This window comes from Theobroma cacao, chromosome 1, assembly GCF_053813885.1.
Source record: "Theobroma cacao isolate CCN51 chromosome 1, ASM5381388v1, whole genome shotgun sequence".
In the NCBI taxonomy this organism is placed as follows: Eukaryota; Viridiplantae; Streptophyta; class Magnoliopsida; order Malvales; family Malvaceae; genus Theobroma; species Theobroma cacao.
In genome coordinates, this window is record NC_142639.1 from 7,621,537 (window position 1) to 7,642,295 (window position 20,759).

A 20,759-nucleotide genomic window follows, 5' to 3' on the forward strand; every position below is an offset into this window, starting at 1 on the left:
CATTTCACTAATGCAATTCAGTGCCTAGAGTACAAGAATCTCACTCCTCGTTAGCCCTTACCAACAATCGATCAGGCAATAAATGGTTGGAGATGCAAGAGCGGTTGAAATTTGGAAAGGTATTAAATCAATCCATATAACACAATCTATTCCTTTCCACGTTGAAGAGATTACAAATAACCGCAAGTAGTTGTTCATGTTTGCTCATGCAATCTAGTCACAGCTATAGTAAGCGTTGAGCAACTCACAGAGAGAGCAATGCTTCACATTGAGCTATCAAAAAGTATATTCAAAGACCTCACTTACACATTGAGCAGCTCAGAGGACAATAAACAGTAAGGCAGATTCTTATCATTGAGCTATATGAAGAACTTTACCATCTAGTTATGTACAATGGTATTCACAAATTTAACCTCATTTACATCAATTTATGATTCAGGTCGTCGACCATCTGGACATCAACTTATGGTACTAATTATGGAAGAATCTCCATTGCATATCACGACTTCATTTTCATCACAGATAAATATATATAGGACAGTGCCGGCTTAGATAGACTTTAAGATTTCGGTTATCTGCACAATCACAGCGAATGTATGTGCTTTACTCTCTGAATCGCTTGCTTCACCCTGGTTGATGGTTCTTCATACAATATTGCAGGGTTATCAAACTCAGGTGCCAAACTTGGCTCCCCAAGAAATGCACGGAATGAGTCTGCCACGGAATATGAAAGTGAATCCAGGTTGTATCCTCCTTCAAGGAAAAATACACAGCGGCCACCACATAGTTCTTTGGCAAGTTGTTTGATATTAGACGCAAGCATGTAGTATGTCCCTGTTGTAAACTGTAGACTGGCTAGTGGATCCAATACGTGACCATCATACCTGGACAAAGATCAATCAAACCCTTGCTAAAGGATGTATAATCTTCTTTATAATATATTAAAACAACCAGGTTTAATTTATATCTACATCCCACCTGATTCCATTATTATATGAACAGAATTATCACATGCCCAACTGATACCTGGACACAGCCCCCTAACATGGCATGGATTTAAGAGAGTTTGGGTTTAGTATGATTGTGTTCATGTCATAATCGTGTTAACCCGTTTATGACACAAAAATATTCATGTCTTATGCGGCTTGACATGCCTAATCCATATATAATGCGTTTATAAATGTTTAATTAATCATATTAACGAGTTAATTCACACTATATAACATATCTATCCTATTTAAATTCATTTATTGAATTATTAATATTTAAGATACATAAAACATCTTATTATTTGTGTTTAAATAAGTTAATCGCGTCTATACAGATTAACTGTGTCATGTCTAAACAGGTTAATTGTATTTAAACGCGTCAACCGTATAATGTTGTGTACCCTGTATAATAAACATGTCATTTCATGTTAAGGACTTTGACATGATTAATTAATTGTATTATGTTCATGTCGACTCATTTATTTGTTATACATGTACTACATGAAATGATTACAACTCTAACACATTAACAGCCATAATTTCACTACCCTTCTCTGGAATTCATTATCTAACCAGAGAGAGCTTTAAAATTTAACTGTCATGGTATTAGAGCATATACTAAACTTCAAGGACGAGGAAAACTTACCCTGCAGAGACGAGGATTATATCTGGCTTGAACCTTTGAGCACATGGCACAATGACTTCATCAAAAACAGTTCTCATGGCAGTGTCACCTGAGCCTCCAGGTAGAGGTAGATTAAGTGTTGCTCCTTCACCAGCTCCATGACCTATCTCATCAATTCTTCCAGTGCCAGGGTAGCTTCCATCCTATACCAACATTGTTTAAATTAGGATTTCATTTATTTGCTACTAGTATTATCTGCATTCAACTTCTAACAGATGCACTCCAAAATCAGAAGAAGACATAGGTGAAAAGTTAGTTCAGCATATCCCTCCTAGCACCAACACTTGAGGGTTTGAACAGAATAGAACAGGATTAGCAACAAATAGTTTGTACAGTCTATAACAATGACATCTAACAAGATACACATTTGCAACTGAAGAGAAAGTTATGGCACAAAAAAATGTTGATATGGACCAGAAAAATTGCTTACTTGATGAGTTGAAAGAAAGAATATATCTGGATCATCCAAGAAGGCATCATTTGTTCCATTCCCATGGTGAACATCAAAATCAATAATAAATACTCGCTTTAATCCATGAATACGCTGAGCATGACGAGCTGCAATAGCCACATTTCCAAAAACACAGAACCCCATAGGACCATTTGGAATAGCATGATGTCCTGGAGGTCTTATCAAAGCAAAACCCATTGGTGGATCTAGTTGGTTTTTTGATGCTGCAACCTGAATATGACATAATTATGTTTGGGTTTTAGCTACTCAGAAACAGTAACTTGCCCATCTCACAATAAGAAAGTATGTGTTAATCTTTTGAGCATAGAGCAGCATTCTCAAATATCAAAGAGTAAGGGAACGCATGCCCCAAAGCATTTTGGTTTTAGCTTTATAGGTATTAATTTTTAATATCTTAGAATTAATTAAATACAAACAATAGTAATATTTGCATTATAATCTGTTTGCCTTCAATAAAATCTTAAATTAATTATTCATCGATTGATTTTGGACATTTGATCAAATAACTAAGTGGCATGTAAGTTACGTTGAAGAAGGTAAAACAATGGCCTAGAGCCATAAAAAATAGCCTAATGTGTTAAGCAACCTACAAAAAGGTTGGCCCACTAGCAACTCCCTACAACCACTAGATCCAACATCAACTACATTAGAGAAGTGGCAAAATGAAGAGAATGACAAATAAGAAGAAAGAAAAGAAAAAATTTCAAAACACCTTTGTACCAGAATGACAGTATAAAAAAAAATAAACTTTAAAAAATGAGCCTCCTGGTATTATGTAAATAGAACAAGCAAAAAGGCTTCTACTCTCTGCTGCAGAGCCTCATCAATTGGCTCATCCTTCCATACAATGACATTTGACCCATAGATCAAAGCATTTTGCAAGCTAAATCTCTGTCCCACTCTCTCTTTCTCTTCCTTCAAGACAGATTCTACTTAGTCTCTCCCTTTTAGCCCCTCTCGAGGCACTATGTAGTGTTTTAGGATCTTTTTGATAAGCCAAATTTCATTTCATCTAGAAACATTACATCAAGATTTCAAGATTCATGGCTATTGTCCATAATTAATTGAACAGCCATGATATCACCCTAATTCCTTTACATATATACCCTGTATTCCTAGCCAATCACTAAACCCTAACTCCCACCTTGAATCTCTAGCAAATAATAAACCCTGGCTCTCATGTGATCAACTTTCTTCTTTTCTCAGCTTTTTTCTCCTCACGATTCTTTCTTAGTCGACAAAGCATGTAACCATAATCATTCTTAGGCACCAAATTAGTATCCAAACTATACTCATACATGATCCACTGACCTACTCGCTACAACACTCTGCCCTCATCGCAACCTTTTCTTGAACCCTAGGGGCTGTACAGCTGACAATCCAGAATATGTTATTGGCTTGCCTGAACCTTCACCCATCCACATACCAATGCTAACAGAGCCATTCATCCTTGAACTGTTCTGAGATTTCTTCTTTAACTTAGTGAAGAAGTAGAGATCGTCACTGTATTGAAGATTACACCCACCAAACAAATTCCATATTTCCCAAGGTTCTTTCTCTCCATACAAGTCAAAATCCTTGATTAGGTTTTGATCAAGATGCAGCATGGACTTGCCAGTGACTTTGCTGAAGAGATAGCACATTAGCACGGAGTCAGAAGGCTCAAACATGAGTCCTAGCAACATGGCAGCAGCAGCATTCCCATCCATCAAAGCAAAAGATTAGCTAAACTTTCTTGCGCAAAACAAAACCCTCGATAGGTTATTGAGCTTGAAGATTTAATTACTCAGGTAAAAAAAGAGTAGCTTGCTTGTCAAGCTATTTTAAAATTATAAAACAATTAATATTCTCATAAATTAAACAAGGTAATTTGATTCGGATATTTCTAGGAAACTAAAATTTGGGTCTTTAGAAAAGACCAAAGTAAAAGACCCAACCCAGCCCAAATATCCCAAGTGCGTGCTCTGGTTTTCTTCTAAACTCAGCCGACTCATATATCCTCTTTTCCTCTATAACTCCAGAGTCTCATATCAAAAATAACTACGCCACCAAAATTGTACAGCTAAGATTTAACAGGACATAGGACTGACCAGATATGTGAGCTGGTGAGAACCAAAAATAGCTAGCTTTATGCCCAAAACAGTGTCACAACCCAAAACAGCATGAACGCCAGCCCAAACCAAAATTTTACAATAACCATGAAAGCCTTTCCCTGATATTCAAACTTAAATTTGATAGTGAACCATGACAATACTCTGTCTACAAAATGTTGTTTCTATATTTTTGTTGAAGTATGGACAGTAATTCATAGGCTCACAGAAAAATTACTCATGGACATATGCCTCACCTATTTGAGGAACAAAGGCATATTCCCCATACAATCAGCTACATGCCTTTGAGGTTCAGCACTCAATTTCATGCACTTTTAGCTATTTTTGGTTCCCTACCTTAAAAATGCGTTTGATTGCTTTAGAGCAAACACTGGTGAATAAAGCTTTCACCTTTTAGAAATGTAACAATTGAAAGTTAAAAGGTTAAGATGAAGTTATCTCAGCTAATAAGAGAAATGATAGATTATCATTCGAGTGACTAACGTTCTAGGTTGAGGCATCACCACTGAATCAACTAAGGCGAGTCCTGCTCCAGCTGCAACAAGTGACTCACAGAACGTCTGCATCATAAAAATGAAGATAAACAAAATATATTTAAAAACCTGAACCCATTTTTGAGCAAAGTACATGCCTTCAATCAATTATTTGTTCAATTTTCTTAATACAAAACAGTCTTAATGTTTAGCTCTTGTAATCACTTGTAAGTGAAAAAACGTATGATATTTCAAAACATAGAGATTGTTACATCTGCTATTATGAATCCAATATACTACGCATTTAGAAGAGTATGACTGCTAGGGACAGATCCACAATGGAGGCAAAGGTGACAGCTGCCCCACAGAGATCCTAAAAGCAGTTTGAGACTATCAAGAAAATACCAGAAAATGTTGAGAAATTTTTTACTTCTGTCCCCACTGAATTGGAAAAAGAAAACAATATAGGTATTCTAAAGTATTAACAAGGTGTAAGGAATACAGATACTAACCAATTTTTTTTTCTTTATAAAAAAATGAGAGATTACGATGTAAAGTTATAGTTAGTGAGCTTACATAGTTACAAAAATTTAAAGGGATTTTTTATTTTCTCTGCACTTATAAATGGAAGAGGCATTTTTTAAAGAATTGTGATGTATGAAATACAATTAATGCACCCAGTTAAAAGCACATGATATATTAAATATGTTCATCTTCATTTGTGTGTTCACACGTTGGCCTTTCCTTTAGAATAGCACAAACTTAGCTAGTTGATTTAAATTAGTTATGCAAACAGTTAGTCAAGACTATACATAAAACTATAATGTACCAATTGGTAAATTTATTTTAAAGTTTGTTTTGATATGGGAAATTGACATTTCATCCAACGATAACATTTTCTCTTGTGAAGAATGTGACAAAGCTTGTTTAACAAAAGGGGAAGTCTTGTTGCATACATTGAGTAAGACATATTTAGAAGTATTGCTAGTGAAATAAGAAAAAGCTCTTGCAATGTTTGTAGCGAATCTGTGTGGAAAAATCACAGAGTTTTGCTTCAATATAGGAAAGTAGATTTTATTGTCCATGGTTTATCTAACATCTAAAAGTTTTGATTACTAATAAGACAAAGAAACATTTTGTATAATGTGTTCATACATATTTTTCATAAGTTAGGATGCCACCCCATCCACTAGATAGAAATCCTAAATGCATCTCTGTTAACTGCCTGTACGTTTCCACAAGCTTAGGAAAGAAAAACAAGAACATGTAACACAATATACTGACCGTGGGAGTAGCATATGTTGGTCCAGAGCCATCAATTACAATAAGACCCTGCTCGGAAGCCCGATCCATAGCCTATAAGTCGAAGCATGTAACATATGGAGTTTTACTTTTCAAATAATAAATGGAAAGGGAAAGGTAAAGCACATGACTAAGAAGCCACCTTTTCAAGGCCTGATACATAAGCTTTTGCATGAACACTTGCAATGTCATCAGCTGAAGCAAGCTTAAAATTTTGAAGTTCAAGTATGTCTGAGCCACGAAACTGACATATGAAAGAAAAATTAATACAAAGGAAATTGTCAAAATAATATCATTACAGACTTGTGTTGAGCTTTCTACTCTCAATCGCATTCAGTTAAATTTGCTACAAACTTCACATCTCTACTATAAAATTTCTTTTAAAAAAAAAAAATTCACACCTCTTTCATACACAGTTCATTTCCAGGAAATGAAAAAATTAATGTCTTTCTTATGGAGGGGCTAAGATCTGAGAGCACCCTTGCTTCAGCCATTAATGCAGTGAATCATTGTTTTTTACCTTTCATTTCCAATAAAGAAAAGGAAAAGGAAAATATCAATTGATCAAAAAAGCTGTAGACAACCAACAAAAATAACACTTTGTTGACAGGGGCAGTTCTGTCACCAGCAAAATCTGTGTCCTTTAAGTACTTACCACAAAAAATAAATTTGTATCAGGCAACATAAAGACACAACAATTTTAAAAATATATTCAGTCCTAGGCTCAAACAAAATGTCTCATAATTGATATTCTCTTTAATAAAATGCGAAAAATGTTTTCCAGAAACTAACAAATTATACTTTTCTTTCTAACACCCAACCTTAACACCTGGTGCAATGTGCAATGAACACCACTTTGACTGTTAGAACTGGTGATTTCATGGCAATGGTGGCAAATTGTATTATAACCTATTTCATAAGGAATGACAAAACTTTTTGATATTCATGCATATACAACCTTATAATGCTCTTTAAACTGCACAGAAAACAAAGGATGCCATCACAGCATAGGGTTATCATAATATCAATCAAGCAGTGTGTAATTTGTTCCTAGATTCAAATTCCAAAGACAAAGATAATGGGTAAAAGGTTCAAGTGTGAAAAATGTATAAACAAGGAATTTGAACTCAAATGACACAGAAAAAAACAGTGACATAAAATGATACAGTTCAGTACCTTTGAGGTAAGCTCCATCTTTGCAAGAGCAGTCACAATTGCAGGAACTCTAGCATTTGATTCAGGATGTGACTCCTATAGCAGCAAGAAAACCACAATAAAAATGAAAATCTCAGAACAATTCATTATGTTTAACCGATTACATATATGGAGGATCAAATAAATTCACTATCTTAAATTTTAATGGAAGATAAACAGCATAATCAAAAACAAAAACTTTGCTTGCTCAAGAATGGAGAGCTTGACTGAAACAATCACATTCCACAGAAGACTATTTTTCAACCATTCTAAGTTTAACCTACTTGAAAGATTATATACTACTTGCCTCCAAAACTACAACCAGCCCACATTTTGAGAAAAATGCAAAGACAGCAGAACATAGTTACATCATATTTTAAATTACATGAGAAGAGTAAATAAATTAGCAGAATGGGAATATCCTATCATATTTTAAAATTATTTTCTTGCATGAGAAATGTAAACCTACCACAAGGCTTTCTACTAAAATGTCCAAAATAGAAGAAAAAAAGGACGAGCTTGGAAACAGGTAAATGAAGAAGAATGCCCTCAAACATAAAGAAAACCTCATAACCAGTTTAAATCATTTAGAGTTGCCATTAAAATGGGAATCTAAGTGATTTTTTTTTTATAAAGACAGAGAAAAGAAAAATTATATAAAATTGGAGAAATACATCAAAAGAGCTCCAGCTGATTTACAATAGCTCAAGCCATATGTCAAACATTTGGACGATGAACTTGATTTAGGACCTCTTTAATTAGGTAGAAAAGCTGAAGTTCAAACATGAAATGCATAGAAACTTGTGTCCTAAACCTAAACCAAGATCTCTATACCAAAAGAAAGAAAGAAAAAAAAAAAACCTTGACCAACATCAAGTTATCCCCAAATATAAAAACCTTAGAGAACCAGAAAGCATGCTATAAACTATTTACCTAAGAAATTTATAACACTAAACTCGCTTATCAGGAGGAAAGCCAACAGCTTGAATAAATATACCTTGTTATGACCCAGGGCTGGAGCCACAGCATAAATCACTTTCGCATTACACAGCTGTTTTACGGATGGCAAAGTATCGTTCTCCTCTGTGCTATATGAACAAGAAACTAAAGTTTTGATATTTTTTGAGAAGCATTTCCTTCCTGATATCGAATGCTTCCAAAAACGTCCATGCCCTGAAAGCGTTGGTATTTAGACTAAATCTGTTATGATTATTCCACTTGAGCACATGATTTCGCACCAAAAACATCACATGTTCTACAATAACCAAAGTTGGTTTTGATAATTAGAACTACACAGCCGTAGTAACATCAACACTCTGGTCGGAATTTGGTTAGAACAAAATTTTATTTATTTTTCTATTTTTTTAATTGTCTTCCTTCTAATTTTCCATTCCAAGGTCCAACAAGCCTTGTTGTCGTCATAATGTTTTCCAACCCAAAACCATAGATAGCTAAATTAACATTGAGGGCCTTGAGGCTTTCTCCCAACAATATAAAATAAAACAGAATGAAGAAAAAACAGTTCAAATCCCCATAGATCCATAAAAAAATATAAGAAAATAACTTTAACTGTCTCCTGTTTCAATGAAAAAGCCATAACATATAATACCCAAAATTCCCTGTTGGGCCTTTCTATACTGAGACTGTAAAGACACAAGAATCCATGGCTTCCCTATCAATTCTGAAAAAGAATTTAAAGCAAAGCAATGAGTTCATGTTAACAGGAAGACAAAAGAGGGAGGTGGGTACCTGCAAAGGATATAGAGCGAAAGGTCTGAAGCTCCATTGGATGACTGTGAGTGGCGCACAGTTTCAACTTCCAACTATGATATATCCGTTGGAGGTCTTGGTGGCTGACAATTTTTTTTATTAATGGTTATTTTTATAACAAAAAAAAAGGAAAATTTTGATGGAAATTGGAATGATTTTTTGGTGAGAAAATTATAATTGATCTATTTTTTTAGACATTCTAAAAATTAAAAAATTAAATTAAATTGCCTTCATTTTTATATTTTTGTGGTATTTTTCACTTTTTAATAAAAACTTTTTTAACCACTTTTCTTTTTTTTTTAAATTAAAAGGTTGTGGAGTACTAATTTTTAAAAAAATTAAATTTTAATATAAATAAATTTAAATTAGATTCTTTTACATTCCAACAAATCAAATAAAGACAACAAAGAGATTAAAGAAATTCTAATTATGTGATAAGTAATAAGAATTAAAAAAGGCAAAGAATAATAAAGAAAATAATAAATTTTCAATCAATTTTAATTATATAACAATTCTTTTAAATTTAATTGTGAATTTAAAAAGCTTTAACGTCCATACATGACATAATAATTTTATATTTTAAAAAAATCCAATTTAGGCTTTCAATTAACACAAATCTCTCCATTTTTATTATAATTTTTCTTCTAGTATCAAAACTTTCCAAGCCACTCATAGCAATTAGCGGAATCAAAACAAAATTTTTTGCATACTTTATATTATATATAATATAAAAAAGATAGATACAATTTTTTATTATAAAATACTTTAAAAAATCTTTTAATTATTTAAAAATATTCATACAAGCCTTTATTATTTGATTGCATTTAATCATATTTTATATTTTGTTTTAAATCAAATAAACTCTTGTGATTAATGATTGATTAACAGTTATTAGTCAAAATACTACTTATCATTTTATGTCACATGATATTGACGTAATAATTAACATATTATAATAAATAATGACATGGCATACAAGTGTAGCATGTTAACATAATTATATAATATTTTTCATATTTCAAATCAATATCTTTAATCCCTTTATTTGTTACACTGAGAGCAAAATTTGAGTTTTGCCCCTTCTTTGTTTTCCTTGTAAAAATGAGAGCAGAATTTGAGGTTTTTTTTTTTTTGGTTTTTTTCACAGTAAAAGAAAATCTTACCTTGCATGGATGAGGATAGAAAAAGACAAATTCATGTTTTCCTTGCTAGAACAAACAAGCAGAAGGTCACCATTTATTAAGTCTTTGCTTGTAGAGAAAGAAAAAGAAAATAAGAGATAAAAGATTAAAACTAAATATGTATTAATTAGTAATTGAAAAAATCGACACGTAGCACGTTGTGAGAGAAAGGGCATAGAATGAGGCATCACTTAAGAAAGGAAGATTTGAATTTTTTTTTACAAAAAATGATATTTTAATAAATAATAATTAATCAGTCATTAATTATGAATCTTTATTTAATTTAAAATATAAATATAAAAATTTGATTAAATATAATTAAAAAAAATTATAATTTCTTTAAATGTTAGACAAAGGTGACGAGTTATATCACGAAGCCCTTTATAAAGAAATTGGGTAGAACATGGGCCGAATTATCCCGTCTCCAAACCGGACAAGTACGCCATTTTGGGACAAGCATCAAGTTTTAACGTTTTATAAATTGAAAAAGAAAATGTTATGATAGTCTTGAATTGTGATTTAATTAGGATTGTTTAATTTTAATTAAATTATTATACCTTATAAAATAATCTTTAAATCTAGTTAGACTAGAATAATAATTTTTAATTCTATTAGGATAAGATTTCTAATTATATTAGGATAAGGTTATTATATTTGACACTATAAAAAGACCCTATGTGTTAAAGAATAAACATCACATAGATTTAGAGAGAGTGATTTAGGTGTACGTGGGATAAGGGTTATGAGTTTGAGACTGTTCTTGTAATTTCTTGATTTTTCTTTTAGTGAATTTTTCTCTGTTGCTGTGCCAATGGACGTAGGTCATAAAAAGATCGAACCACGTAATAAAACTTAAGAGAGTGGGTGTGCTTGATTTCTTTCTTTCTTTATTCTATTGATTGAATAAGGTCTTGGGCAATTTTTTAGAGACAATTCCGTAATTTTCCAACAGAAAACAAATAACTAATTTTTTTCCCCTCATTTTCTATTCCAAATTTTTAATGTTGCATACATCACACTACTTTGGCATACATTAAATAGATATTTTGAACCCTTTAAATATAGATACTAAGTGTGCAAATTCAAATTAAAAATAGATGCATGGGACAGGCACTGAAAGCAAAATTTATCTAAGCTATATTATTGCCTTTGACGATATATATATATATATAGCTAAGCAAAATTTACCAAGGCATTATTAATATTCACTTCTCCAACTTGTGTGTTTTATTTTATTTTTTTTGCTTAGCTGAAGTTAAAGTCATGTACCCATTTCTGAAAGCGGTAGCATTGCATGTTTATGCTGAGTTACCATTTGGATTTTTGTTCATTTATTATATTATATATCAGTACCACGGATGAGATAACTAACCAGACTTGGATTTTCAACCCAAAAATAGAAGTTTTCGGATAGACAAACAAAGAGAAATTGTTAAAGGGATCACAGGATTTTTTTTTTTTTTTTGTTGTTGCAGGGACCCCTGCAGCTCTCTCAGTCTCTATCTAATGAACTTGATTTGTTTTTATTATTAGTCAAGTTTGATCTCGTGAATTGTAGCAGCTTACATTTGGCATATGACAGTACATTTAAGGTGTACTGATCTTGTTGTGATGCAAGAAATCAAAGCAACACCAAGGAAAAAAATGGTGGGTTTTTTAATTTGTTTTATATGGATAATAAGTTGAATCAAGTTGTTTTCTTCTTTTCATGAATTGGTGTGTGTGTGTGTGTGTGAGAGAGAGAGAGAGAGAGAATGGGACTTGGTTTTTTATGCTTAAATATCTCTGTTACAAGTTTTGAGGACAATAGCTCAGAGCTACAACTCAGTGAAGACAGCAAAGAAGACAGCAAAGAATGAATCCTCAAAGTCAAGTAGCACTCTCTTTTTCTGTTTTATTATGATGAAAGGATGAGGTTCTGCGAATGGGGTAGGGCTCCAGGACTAGGAGATATTTTCCCACTAGCTTGAATCTGTTACAGATCAGTCTATACATGGATTAATTGTTTTTATATAACCAGCCTTATATTTCCATCCTCATCCAGTGTCTGCTATGGTGGATATGTGATCATACATATTTAGTTATATATGCTTAGTCATAGTCAACTTCAGCAAAGCTCAAAACCTCTCATCAATGGTGTAAAGCTTGTTTCAAAAGGGTAATTATATCAATGGTAAGAACTTTCAAACAAATAATTATCTCTTGTGTAGCTGAAAACCCAACAATTAATTCCTCATGTACTGAAGAACAATCCCTCGATAAAACTCCATTGTTTCAACAACAATATTCAAGACAGCTCAAGATTTAACCATGAGAATGCATTCAGGATTTAAGCTGTACACAAACCAGTTGTTGACCATATAATTGATGCTCTAACTACTGAATGTATTTTAAAAAAAAAATGAAAGAAATCATCATTTTTCCTTTTTCTATATATCATGGAATAATAATAGCGGACAAAGACAAGTTATCTTATTCTTACGTATCAATTGCAACTATAAATTTTTTCAATTTTTTTATTATTATTCTGATATTGAATTGCTCTTGGCTCTTGATTGCCTTTGACTCATACATACGTTTTTCTGTCTTGATTATACTGGAAAAAGATGCAGTCATACTTGATTGTCCAAATTTGGTACAATCAAGAAGGTTAAACCTTGATTAAAATAAGGCTACTAATTTAACTTAGACTTATAGCAGGCTGGTGGTCTTACCTAAACACCTGTTTTAGCTCATCATCTGCTAATAAAGACAGTTTGATTACCTGACAAAAAATAATACTGAAAATTTTTTCTTACTATTGTTTTCTTCCAGATTGTTGACAACCTACCCACCAAGCAACCAAATGGCCATTCAGAAGCATCAACCGACCTGTTTTACTTAACTATACCATTTTCTGCAACTTTTTTTTTTTAAAAAAAATTAGAACTTTAATCATAAACTATGCAAATGGTTTGTTTTCTAGTGTAGAATTGCACTTACCTCCATTCCAAGCAATGCTTCTTTGTACGGTTTATATTTATGTATTGCAATGAAGCATCATGTAAGTTGAGTGTTTAGAGATAAAGAAGACAAGTATTATGTATCTGATGATTGATGAAGGAAATATTTTTACAGCCACAATAAGGTGTCTGGTATGAAACATTCAGGTGCTAAGGTCTGTGTGGTACTGAATTATATAGCCTGTGCCAGCAGCTATGATCACTACTTCAAAACCCAAATGATTTTGTTCCTCATATGAAAGGCAAAGCAACAACACAAAAAAAAAAAAAAAAAAAAAAGGAAAAAAAGAGTGGGAAAAAACAGGAATCACATTGCTCTTGCTGTATGCATGCTTTGGTTTGTATACTAACAAGGGAATTAAGGAGTACTTTATTTCTTTTACCAAAAATATTAATGTTATTTTCGATCTTAAACTAAGTAATTGGACTTGTTCTTGTCAATTTAATTAAATTTTGAAAATCATCCAACTTAATTTTTTGTTTCTACTCTTTTAAATCAGTTTAAGTTTTTGAGATAATTAGTTATGTAATTTAAAATATTTGTAAAATAGATGGGAAAATATAGCAAAAAGGACTGATTTTATGAGGTACTAAAAGAGAAGTTTGGTTGAAGGAATAATCATTGATTGATTGTGGAATAGCATGGAGGGAAATTAACTGACTGTTTGGTAATTTAATTGATGGAATAATTTTTTATTCCTCTCTGTCTCCTTGGGCCATGATTTTTTTGGGTACCCACGTCCACATGAAAAAGGTTAGGGGACGGGTTCACGGGCGGAAGTCTGTGTAATAAAGCAAAGTGGATTGAAAATGAGGTGGGAGAAAGTGGGGTCCATCCTGATTGACCCGCCAGAGAGATAAAAGCCAGTTCACGGGTGCCATCTCAAGCTCTCGTTTATTCTATTTAACATTGATTCTTATATTTTTGGGTTTTTCCTTTACGAAACCAAAAATTAACAAATATTACTTAAAAGAAATAAAAAAAAAGGGTACAAGACAAGTTGGCTTTTCCTATGAAAACTCACCAGGAAATTTGAGGCCAGCAAAAAACGAAAGATCTTTTTCTCTTGCTTCTCATCCACAAAAAAGATTCATCCTATATATTCACATCATGCATGTTTCGTCCTTTCATATCATTGCAAGTATTATAATGTTTTTCAATGGTAAGAACTGAACACTGAATTTCGGCTCAGAATTATCAAAGGGATATATATTGTTAATGATTATCCTAATGCCACTTAGTTAACATTATTATTGAGAATAATATATCTTCATCTTAATTTATAGTTTGAGAATCACTGAATGGTCTGTCAACTATTAAGGAAACTCGTTACCAAACCCCATGCTTTTAATAGCCAAAGGTGAAAAATCTCGTTTCCATCTCTGTAAGAATGAGGTTTATCACAGAAAAAGATGGAGCTCAAAGGATCTAACCACGCCATGCATGTAAACAGATGCAAAGAAATTAGGTGGTATATGCTTTTATTCAACCCACGCCATGCATCATGATTGAATTCTTGCAAACATCTTCATTCTGTTTATCAGCTAATAAAGCACTGCTCATTGACTTTTAAGATAGCTTTGGATAAACAAAGATGTTACTGATTTGATCTTAATCTGGAGAATTTGAGGCATATATATATATAATTGGAAAGGAATTCCTTTCGTTTTCAACCACTGTGGTTTAATTTGATTACAGCCACAAGTTAGAGAGTCGATGGGGACCATTGTTTTCATTTTTTTGTCTAATTTCCCAGGGTCCTACATGCAGGTGCCTTCCCGAATTGCTAGTGATACGTACGTATCAGCCTTTGCAATTTGCTTTCTTAATTCCCATAATTCTCAGGTATGTGTATACTCGAAAACAAGATACATTTATATCTAAGACTAATGATTATGTTAATGAAATTTTCTTGTATTACCATGACTATGTTTGATTCATTAGAATTTAAATCTCAAAATGTACTTAAAATGTATACCCCGTGAGGTATACAAATTTTTCATGACAGATAACAGAGAGTAATAGCTTATCTAGGTAGAACATTTGCACGTGAAACGACGTAAACAATTCAAGAACAAACTTCATTGCAGCATGTTTGAGTTAAACCATTTGCTCCACACACCTAGTTTCACTCATAAGTTGAGGCCAAAACCTTGGAATAAAATAGAAGCATTTTACATTTAAATAATTGGAATTTTTCTGGTACTTATTTTCAGTACAAGTTGAAGCTGAGAGAAGGTGGGGGAGTAAACTTGAGAGAGAGAGGGAGAGAGAGAGAGAGCAAAAAAAAAAAAAAAAGAATCTGAGAGCTTTCTTCAATGAAGAAACAAGGTTGTGAGATTGAGGTGGTTGGTATCAACTACAGGATCTATAGACAAAAGGGAGAAAACCCTTTTAAAATCTTCAACAAAAACCAGCAGCAAGTAAAGCAGCAAGAAGTTGATCAAGAACTACAACAACAGCCATCATCGAAGTTTGAAGAAGCATGCCCTGGAATCCGACACGTCTTAAAGGATGTAAACTGCAAAGCAAAACCATGGGAAATCCTCGCCATCGTTGGTCCAAGTGGAGCAGGAAAATCTTCCCTACTTGAGATCCTTGCTGGGAAGCTCACCCCACAAAGTGGTTCCATTCTCGTCAACCAAAGCCCCGTTGATAAGGCTCAGTTCAAGAAAATCTCTGGCTATGTCACCCAGAAGGACAACCTCTTTCCCCTCCTTACAGTTGAAGAAACCCTCATGTTTAGTGCCAAGTTACGTTTAAGGCTTCCTCAAGCTCAGATGAGCGCCAGGGTGAAGTCCTTGATCCAGGAACTTGGATTGGGCCACGTAGCCATGACTCGAGTTGGCGATGATAGGGTCCGAGGGATATCTGGTGGAGAAAGGCGCCGGGTTTCTATTGGTGTTGATGTGATTCATGACCCGAAAGTGCTAATTCTTGATGAACCAACTTCGGGTCTTGATAGCACATCTGCACTCCAAATTATTGACAAGCTCAAGGTCATGGCCGAAACCAGGGGAAGAACAATAATTTTAAGCATTCACCAGCCCGGTTTTCGCATTGTGAAGTTATTCAGTTCTGTACTTATGATGGCTAATGGCTCAGTTTTGCATCAAGGTACGCTGGATCAGCTTGGTGCAAATTTGAGGGAAATTGGATTGCAGCTTCCTCGTCATGTTAATATGATTGAATTTGCCATCGAGTCTATTGAAGCTATTCAACAACAGCGAAAGAGACAGCAAGAAGTGCAAGCACAGATGCTTTCTGCTCCATCACTCCAAAGGAAAGGCGAAGAAGTTGAGAGCGGAAGTGGCAAGTTTACCCTTCAACAGCTATTTCAGCAATCCAAGGTTGTCGACGAAGATATTGTCAATGTTGGGATTGACTTCCCAAGAGATTTTGCCAATTCAAGGTTGCAGGAAACCATAGTTCTCACCCATAGGTTCTCGAAAAACATTTTCAGAACCAAGGAGCTGTTTGCATGCAGGACAATTCAAATGCTGATATCCGGGCTTGTTTTAGGCTCCATCTTTCATAATGTCAAGGATGATCTTCCTGGAGCACAGGAAAAAGTGGGTTTGTTTGCATTTATATTGACATTCTTGCTTTCTTGCACCACAGAAGCACTGCCAATCTTTTTGCAAGAAAGGGAGATTCTAATGAAGGAAACCTCATGTGGAAGTTACAGAGTTTCATCATACGCCATCGCTAACGGGCTTGTTTATCTACCCTTCCTACTCATCCTAGCAATTTTATTCTCAGTTCCATTATACTGGCTCGTGGGACTAAATCCAAGTTTCATGGCATTCATGCACTTCCTGCTGTTGATTTGGTTGATTCTCTATACCGCAAATTCAGTTGTGGTGTGTTTCAGTGCTCTTGTGCCTAATTTCATTGTTGGGAATTCAGTGATATCCGGCGTGATGGGGTCCTTCTTTCTGTTCTCCGGCTACTTCATATCAAAGCATGGGATTCCCAAGTTTTGGGTTTTCATGCATTACATATCTCTGTTTAAGTATCCTTTCGAAGGGTTTCTGATAAACGAGTTCTCAAAATCAGACAAGTGCTTGGAGTACATGTTCGGAAGTTGCTTGGTGACTGGAGAGGCAGTGCTTAGAGAAGAAGGGTATGGGGAAGAAAGCAGGTGGAGGAATGTGATCATAATGGTGTGCTTCATCTTGGTTTACAGGTTCGTATCTTATGTCATTCTTAGATGTAGATGCTCGCAGAGGAGTCTCAGGGCAGCACTTTCTTGAAGAATCCTCTCTTTCTCTCCCTCTCTCTCTCTCTCTCTCACGTGTATGGTAACAAGATGGTTCACATGATTTTGGAATTACATAAGATAGCAGCCAAAGGGACAAAAAAATAATAATAATGTTAGTAAGAGATTTATAGATAAAGAAATGTAATAGCCACCTGCAAATTGTTCTAACATGTTCCCTCACCACCCCCAACCCCCCCCCCCCACCCCCCCCTCAGCCCCCCTGCCCCTCCTCTTCTCTTGTTTTCGAGGCTTGTTTTAGTATTGTCTATTTGTTTTATTTTTTTTTCAAGCCACAATGTACAACTCTTCTTGAATTTGATCTCTGCCAGAGAAAACAGTTCAATGTGTGCAAAAAATTATTGCTCTCTACATCCCATTTTATATATTTTTATTTGATTTTCACAATTTTTTAAAAAAAGTTAATTTTAATGTATTTTGATAGGGTTCCTTTGAAAGAAAATAAAAGATTTTTGTAGCCAGGTGTCAACTGACATGGCATCTAAAATGCCAGCATGGCCAAATGGGACTTAGGGATGGTAAAACTTCCTACCAGCTCCCACGTACCCACCTGGGCATTGGGCCGGTCAGGTTTTCGAGTATAAATTAAAGTGGCTGGAAAACTTGACCCAGGCCTGTATATGACACAGTGGTAACCACCCATTTGACACCCTTAACAAATAGAGTAAGTTATTTCAAGGACATGCTACCAAGAAAGGACAATGGTTACTCAACACACGAAGATATAATTGGCTCGAGTTAGAATCAAGGTTATCCCACACAAGAGGTGGAGAACCTTGGAACAAATATTTATTCTTTCTGTTTCTTTCCTCTTGTTCCTATTATGAGAAAAGAATCTAATAGTGTGTGTGAGAGATAGACAAAGCAAGATCTGAGGAATTTCAGAACATGTGACGCTGCAGCGTCACCATTTAGAACAAAATCACTTCTAAAAAACAATTACCGAACAACAACTCTAGATGGCAAATTGTTTGGTGTAAGGATGATTCAGATCACTCTGCTCCTCATAGGCTTCTTGATCACCAGTATGTAGCATATTAAGCTCACGTCAGTTATCTTGCAAGAGTTTTGAGAATCAAACAGATATCCTCTTCCAAGGATATGTTATACCTTTCACCATGAAATTAATCAATCCAGCTACAACCAGGTTGCTTGATAACTCCTCGCTTTCTAGTCAGCTTCCTTACTAAAATAACAAGTCTCCATCTTTTAAGGTGAGCATACATGATACATGAATGTGAGAAGAACATTAGTTCAGAGTTACTACTTACCAAGATCAAGTTGTAAAAGCTTCCCGATACATACTTCCCTAAGATAATGTTGCCATGTACTTTATACGCACCAAGCAAGATCCCCTAGACAGCAGCATCAGGCTTCAAGAAATATTGCCTCTTATCAAATTCTTTGCTTCATTGGGGCAGCCAGCTCGATTAGGGAAATCAACCATGCAAGTATAATGATCTTCACGATACCAAACCATGATCCCTGCTGATACAGGAGACCCAGTATAAACATCACGTTCACCTATTAAAATATCGTGTGCAATGATCTTTTACTGTCCCATGTTCCCCACTCATCAACTTTGCCTACATGTCAAGAGCAGACCCCATATAAACATCAAACAAATATCCAGTTTTCAATATCAAATCATGGTTTTGAGCACACATTTTCACGTCCTTTAATTCCGCCCAAATGCATTACCACTACCTAATGAGCATTTATTAAGCAGAAAACCCTCTCTATGCATCCTCAGGAAATAACAAAGAGCTTCTTTTGAATCTATCTTCCGGAGCAAAGCAAACCCTGACATTAATGAATTCCATGAGCACCAATCATGCTCAGGTAACGACCCAAAGTCCACATACCTTCATAATGAAACCCTATTTGAGTTACATATTTATGATCGAGTTCAAAGAAAAAAAAACTCCTGGGGCATATTATCAAATAACATCGAGGAGCCACATTTCCCATAGACATCAATGAGCCAATTGAGGATAAAAGTCTCTGAAGCAAAATGGAATTTGCTGATATCGAGAACAAACTTAGATTGGATGTATGAGTAATCCAAGAGATTAACAGAAGCAGAGGATTCAGGCAATGAGAGAGAGAGAGAGAGATAACCCGCAATTTGTTTCAGCAAATCCACGTTTTGCCATTCAGTTAATTCTAAAGAAAAAGGATGTTGGGTTGGGTTTTTTTTTTTTTTGTGGTTTTCTGCGCCTCTTCATGACCATTTGTTCAAATGAAATTATGATTTTCTGACTTTACCATTGTTTGCCGTAGCTCTTTACAACAAATTTTAAATAACCGTTGCCTCCCGCGTTTTCTAATAATTGCCCGTTGCGGGTTTTTTTTTTTTTTTTTTGAGGGGTAATTTTATTTATTAGTTTTATTAGAGAAAGTTTTATATGGATTATTTGGAAAAGAATTAATTGGTTAATCTTTAGATAAAAAAATTAATAAAATATATAACTAAAATGTAAAGGTCAAAATATCTTAACAGTCCCTGTATTAATGCATTTTCTTCATTTTAATCCCTCTTCTAAAAATCATAATAATTTAATCTTTTAATTTTAGATATTATTTCAATTTAATCTCTTTAACATTTTTCTTCCGAAATTATCTTTCACAAAGCTGATATTATTGTTGACATGACACTAATATGACACTACTTATTGATGTGACATGTGAGATGAATTGAAAATGTTTATTTTGGCATGTTAATAGGACAGTGTCACATGGTACTAACATATTGATGTAAATATGCCACATGGTATGTCAAGGAAGGCACCACGTGTCATACTCTCTTTTAACACCCATCCATGTCGTGTCACATGGTCTGTTCATAGGGTGACACGTTGCATGATAAGAAAGTGATACGTATCTCTTCTTTATTTTCTCTAAAAATATTATGTATTTGTAGAGTTTCGAACCCAAAACTTCATGCAAAAACAACGAACTTCTTACCACCTACTTTTATTTACATATTGCTTTTGTTTATTTTCTTCCCTTTATTTTCTTTTTTCTTTTTTTCTTTCTCTCCTTTCCCCTTCTTCCTTAAGGATCGAAACGTCGTTAGCCGCCGGTCGTCGATCATTGGATGTCGATCGACGATCACCGGACATGCCATGCCATGACCTTGACCAGTGACTATTGACCGACAACCGACGACGATATTCGATGACTTGCAACTAGTCCTTGAGGGAAAAGGTGAAAGGAGAAAGAGAAAATAAGAAAAAGAAAGAGGAAAAAAAAGAAAAAAAGAAACAAAAACAATATATAATCAAAGACAAGAGC

The 20,759-nt window shown here is 34.3% G+C and overlaps 2 protein-coding genes across 3 annotated transcripts; one reads left to right on the forward strand and one right to left on the reverse strand.

The window, feature by feature from the left end:
- Positions 1–235: 235 nt before the first annotated feature.
- Positions 236–9,118, reverse strand: HDA14 (histone deacetylase 14). Of its 2 annotated transcripts, XM_007048364.3 has the most exons (9): positions 8,976–9,118; positions 8,224–8,399; positions 7,209–7,283; positions 6,175–6,276; positions 6,015–6,086; positions 4,761–4,817; positions 2,105–2,356; positions 1,636–1,817; positions 236–884 (listed from the first exon to the last, which is right to left on the reverse strand). In XM_007048364.3, exons 1-9 carry the CDS (start codon positions 9,010–9,012, stop codon positions 584–586), a joined length of 1,254 nt encoding a protein of 417 aa, XP_007048426.3. In that variant the 5' UTR covers positions 9,013–9,118; the 3' UTR covers positions 236–583. The 2 variants fall into 2 exon arrangements, with proteins under 2 accessions (XP_007048426.3, XP_088663022.1); XM_088806896.1 differs by lacking the exon at positions 4,761–4,817.
- A 6,201-nt stretch (positions 9,119–15,319) lies between these two features.
- On the forward strand, positions 15,320–17,534 carry ABCG5 (ABC-2 type transporter family protein). Its single transcript, XM_018118593.2, has one exon. It carries the CDS (start codon positions 15,499–15,501, stop codon positions 17,434–17,436), a length of 1,938 nt encoding a protein of 645 aa, XP_017974082.2. The 5' UTR covers positions 15,320–15,498; the 3' UTR covers positions 17,437–17,534.
- Positions 17,535–20,759: the final 3,225 nt, after the last annotated feature.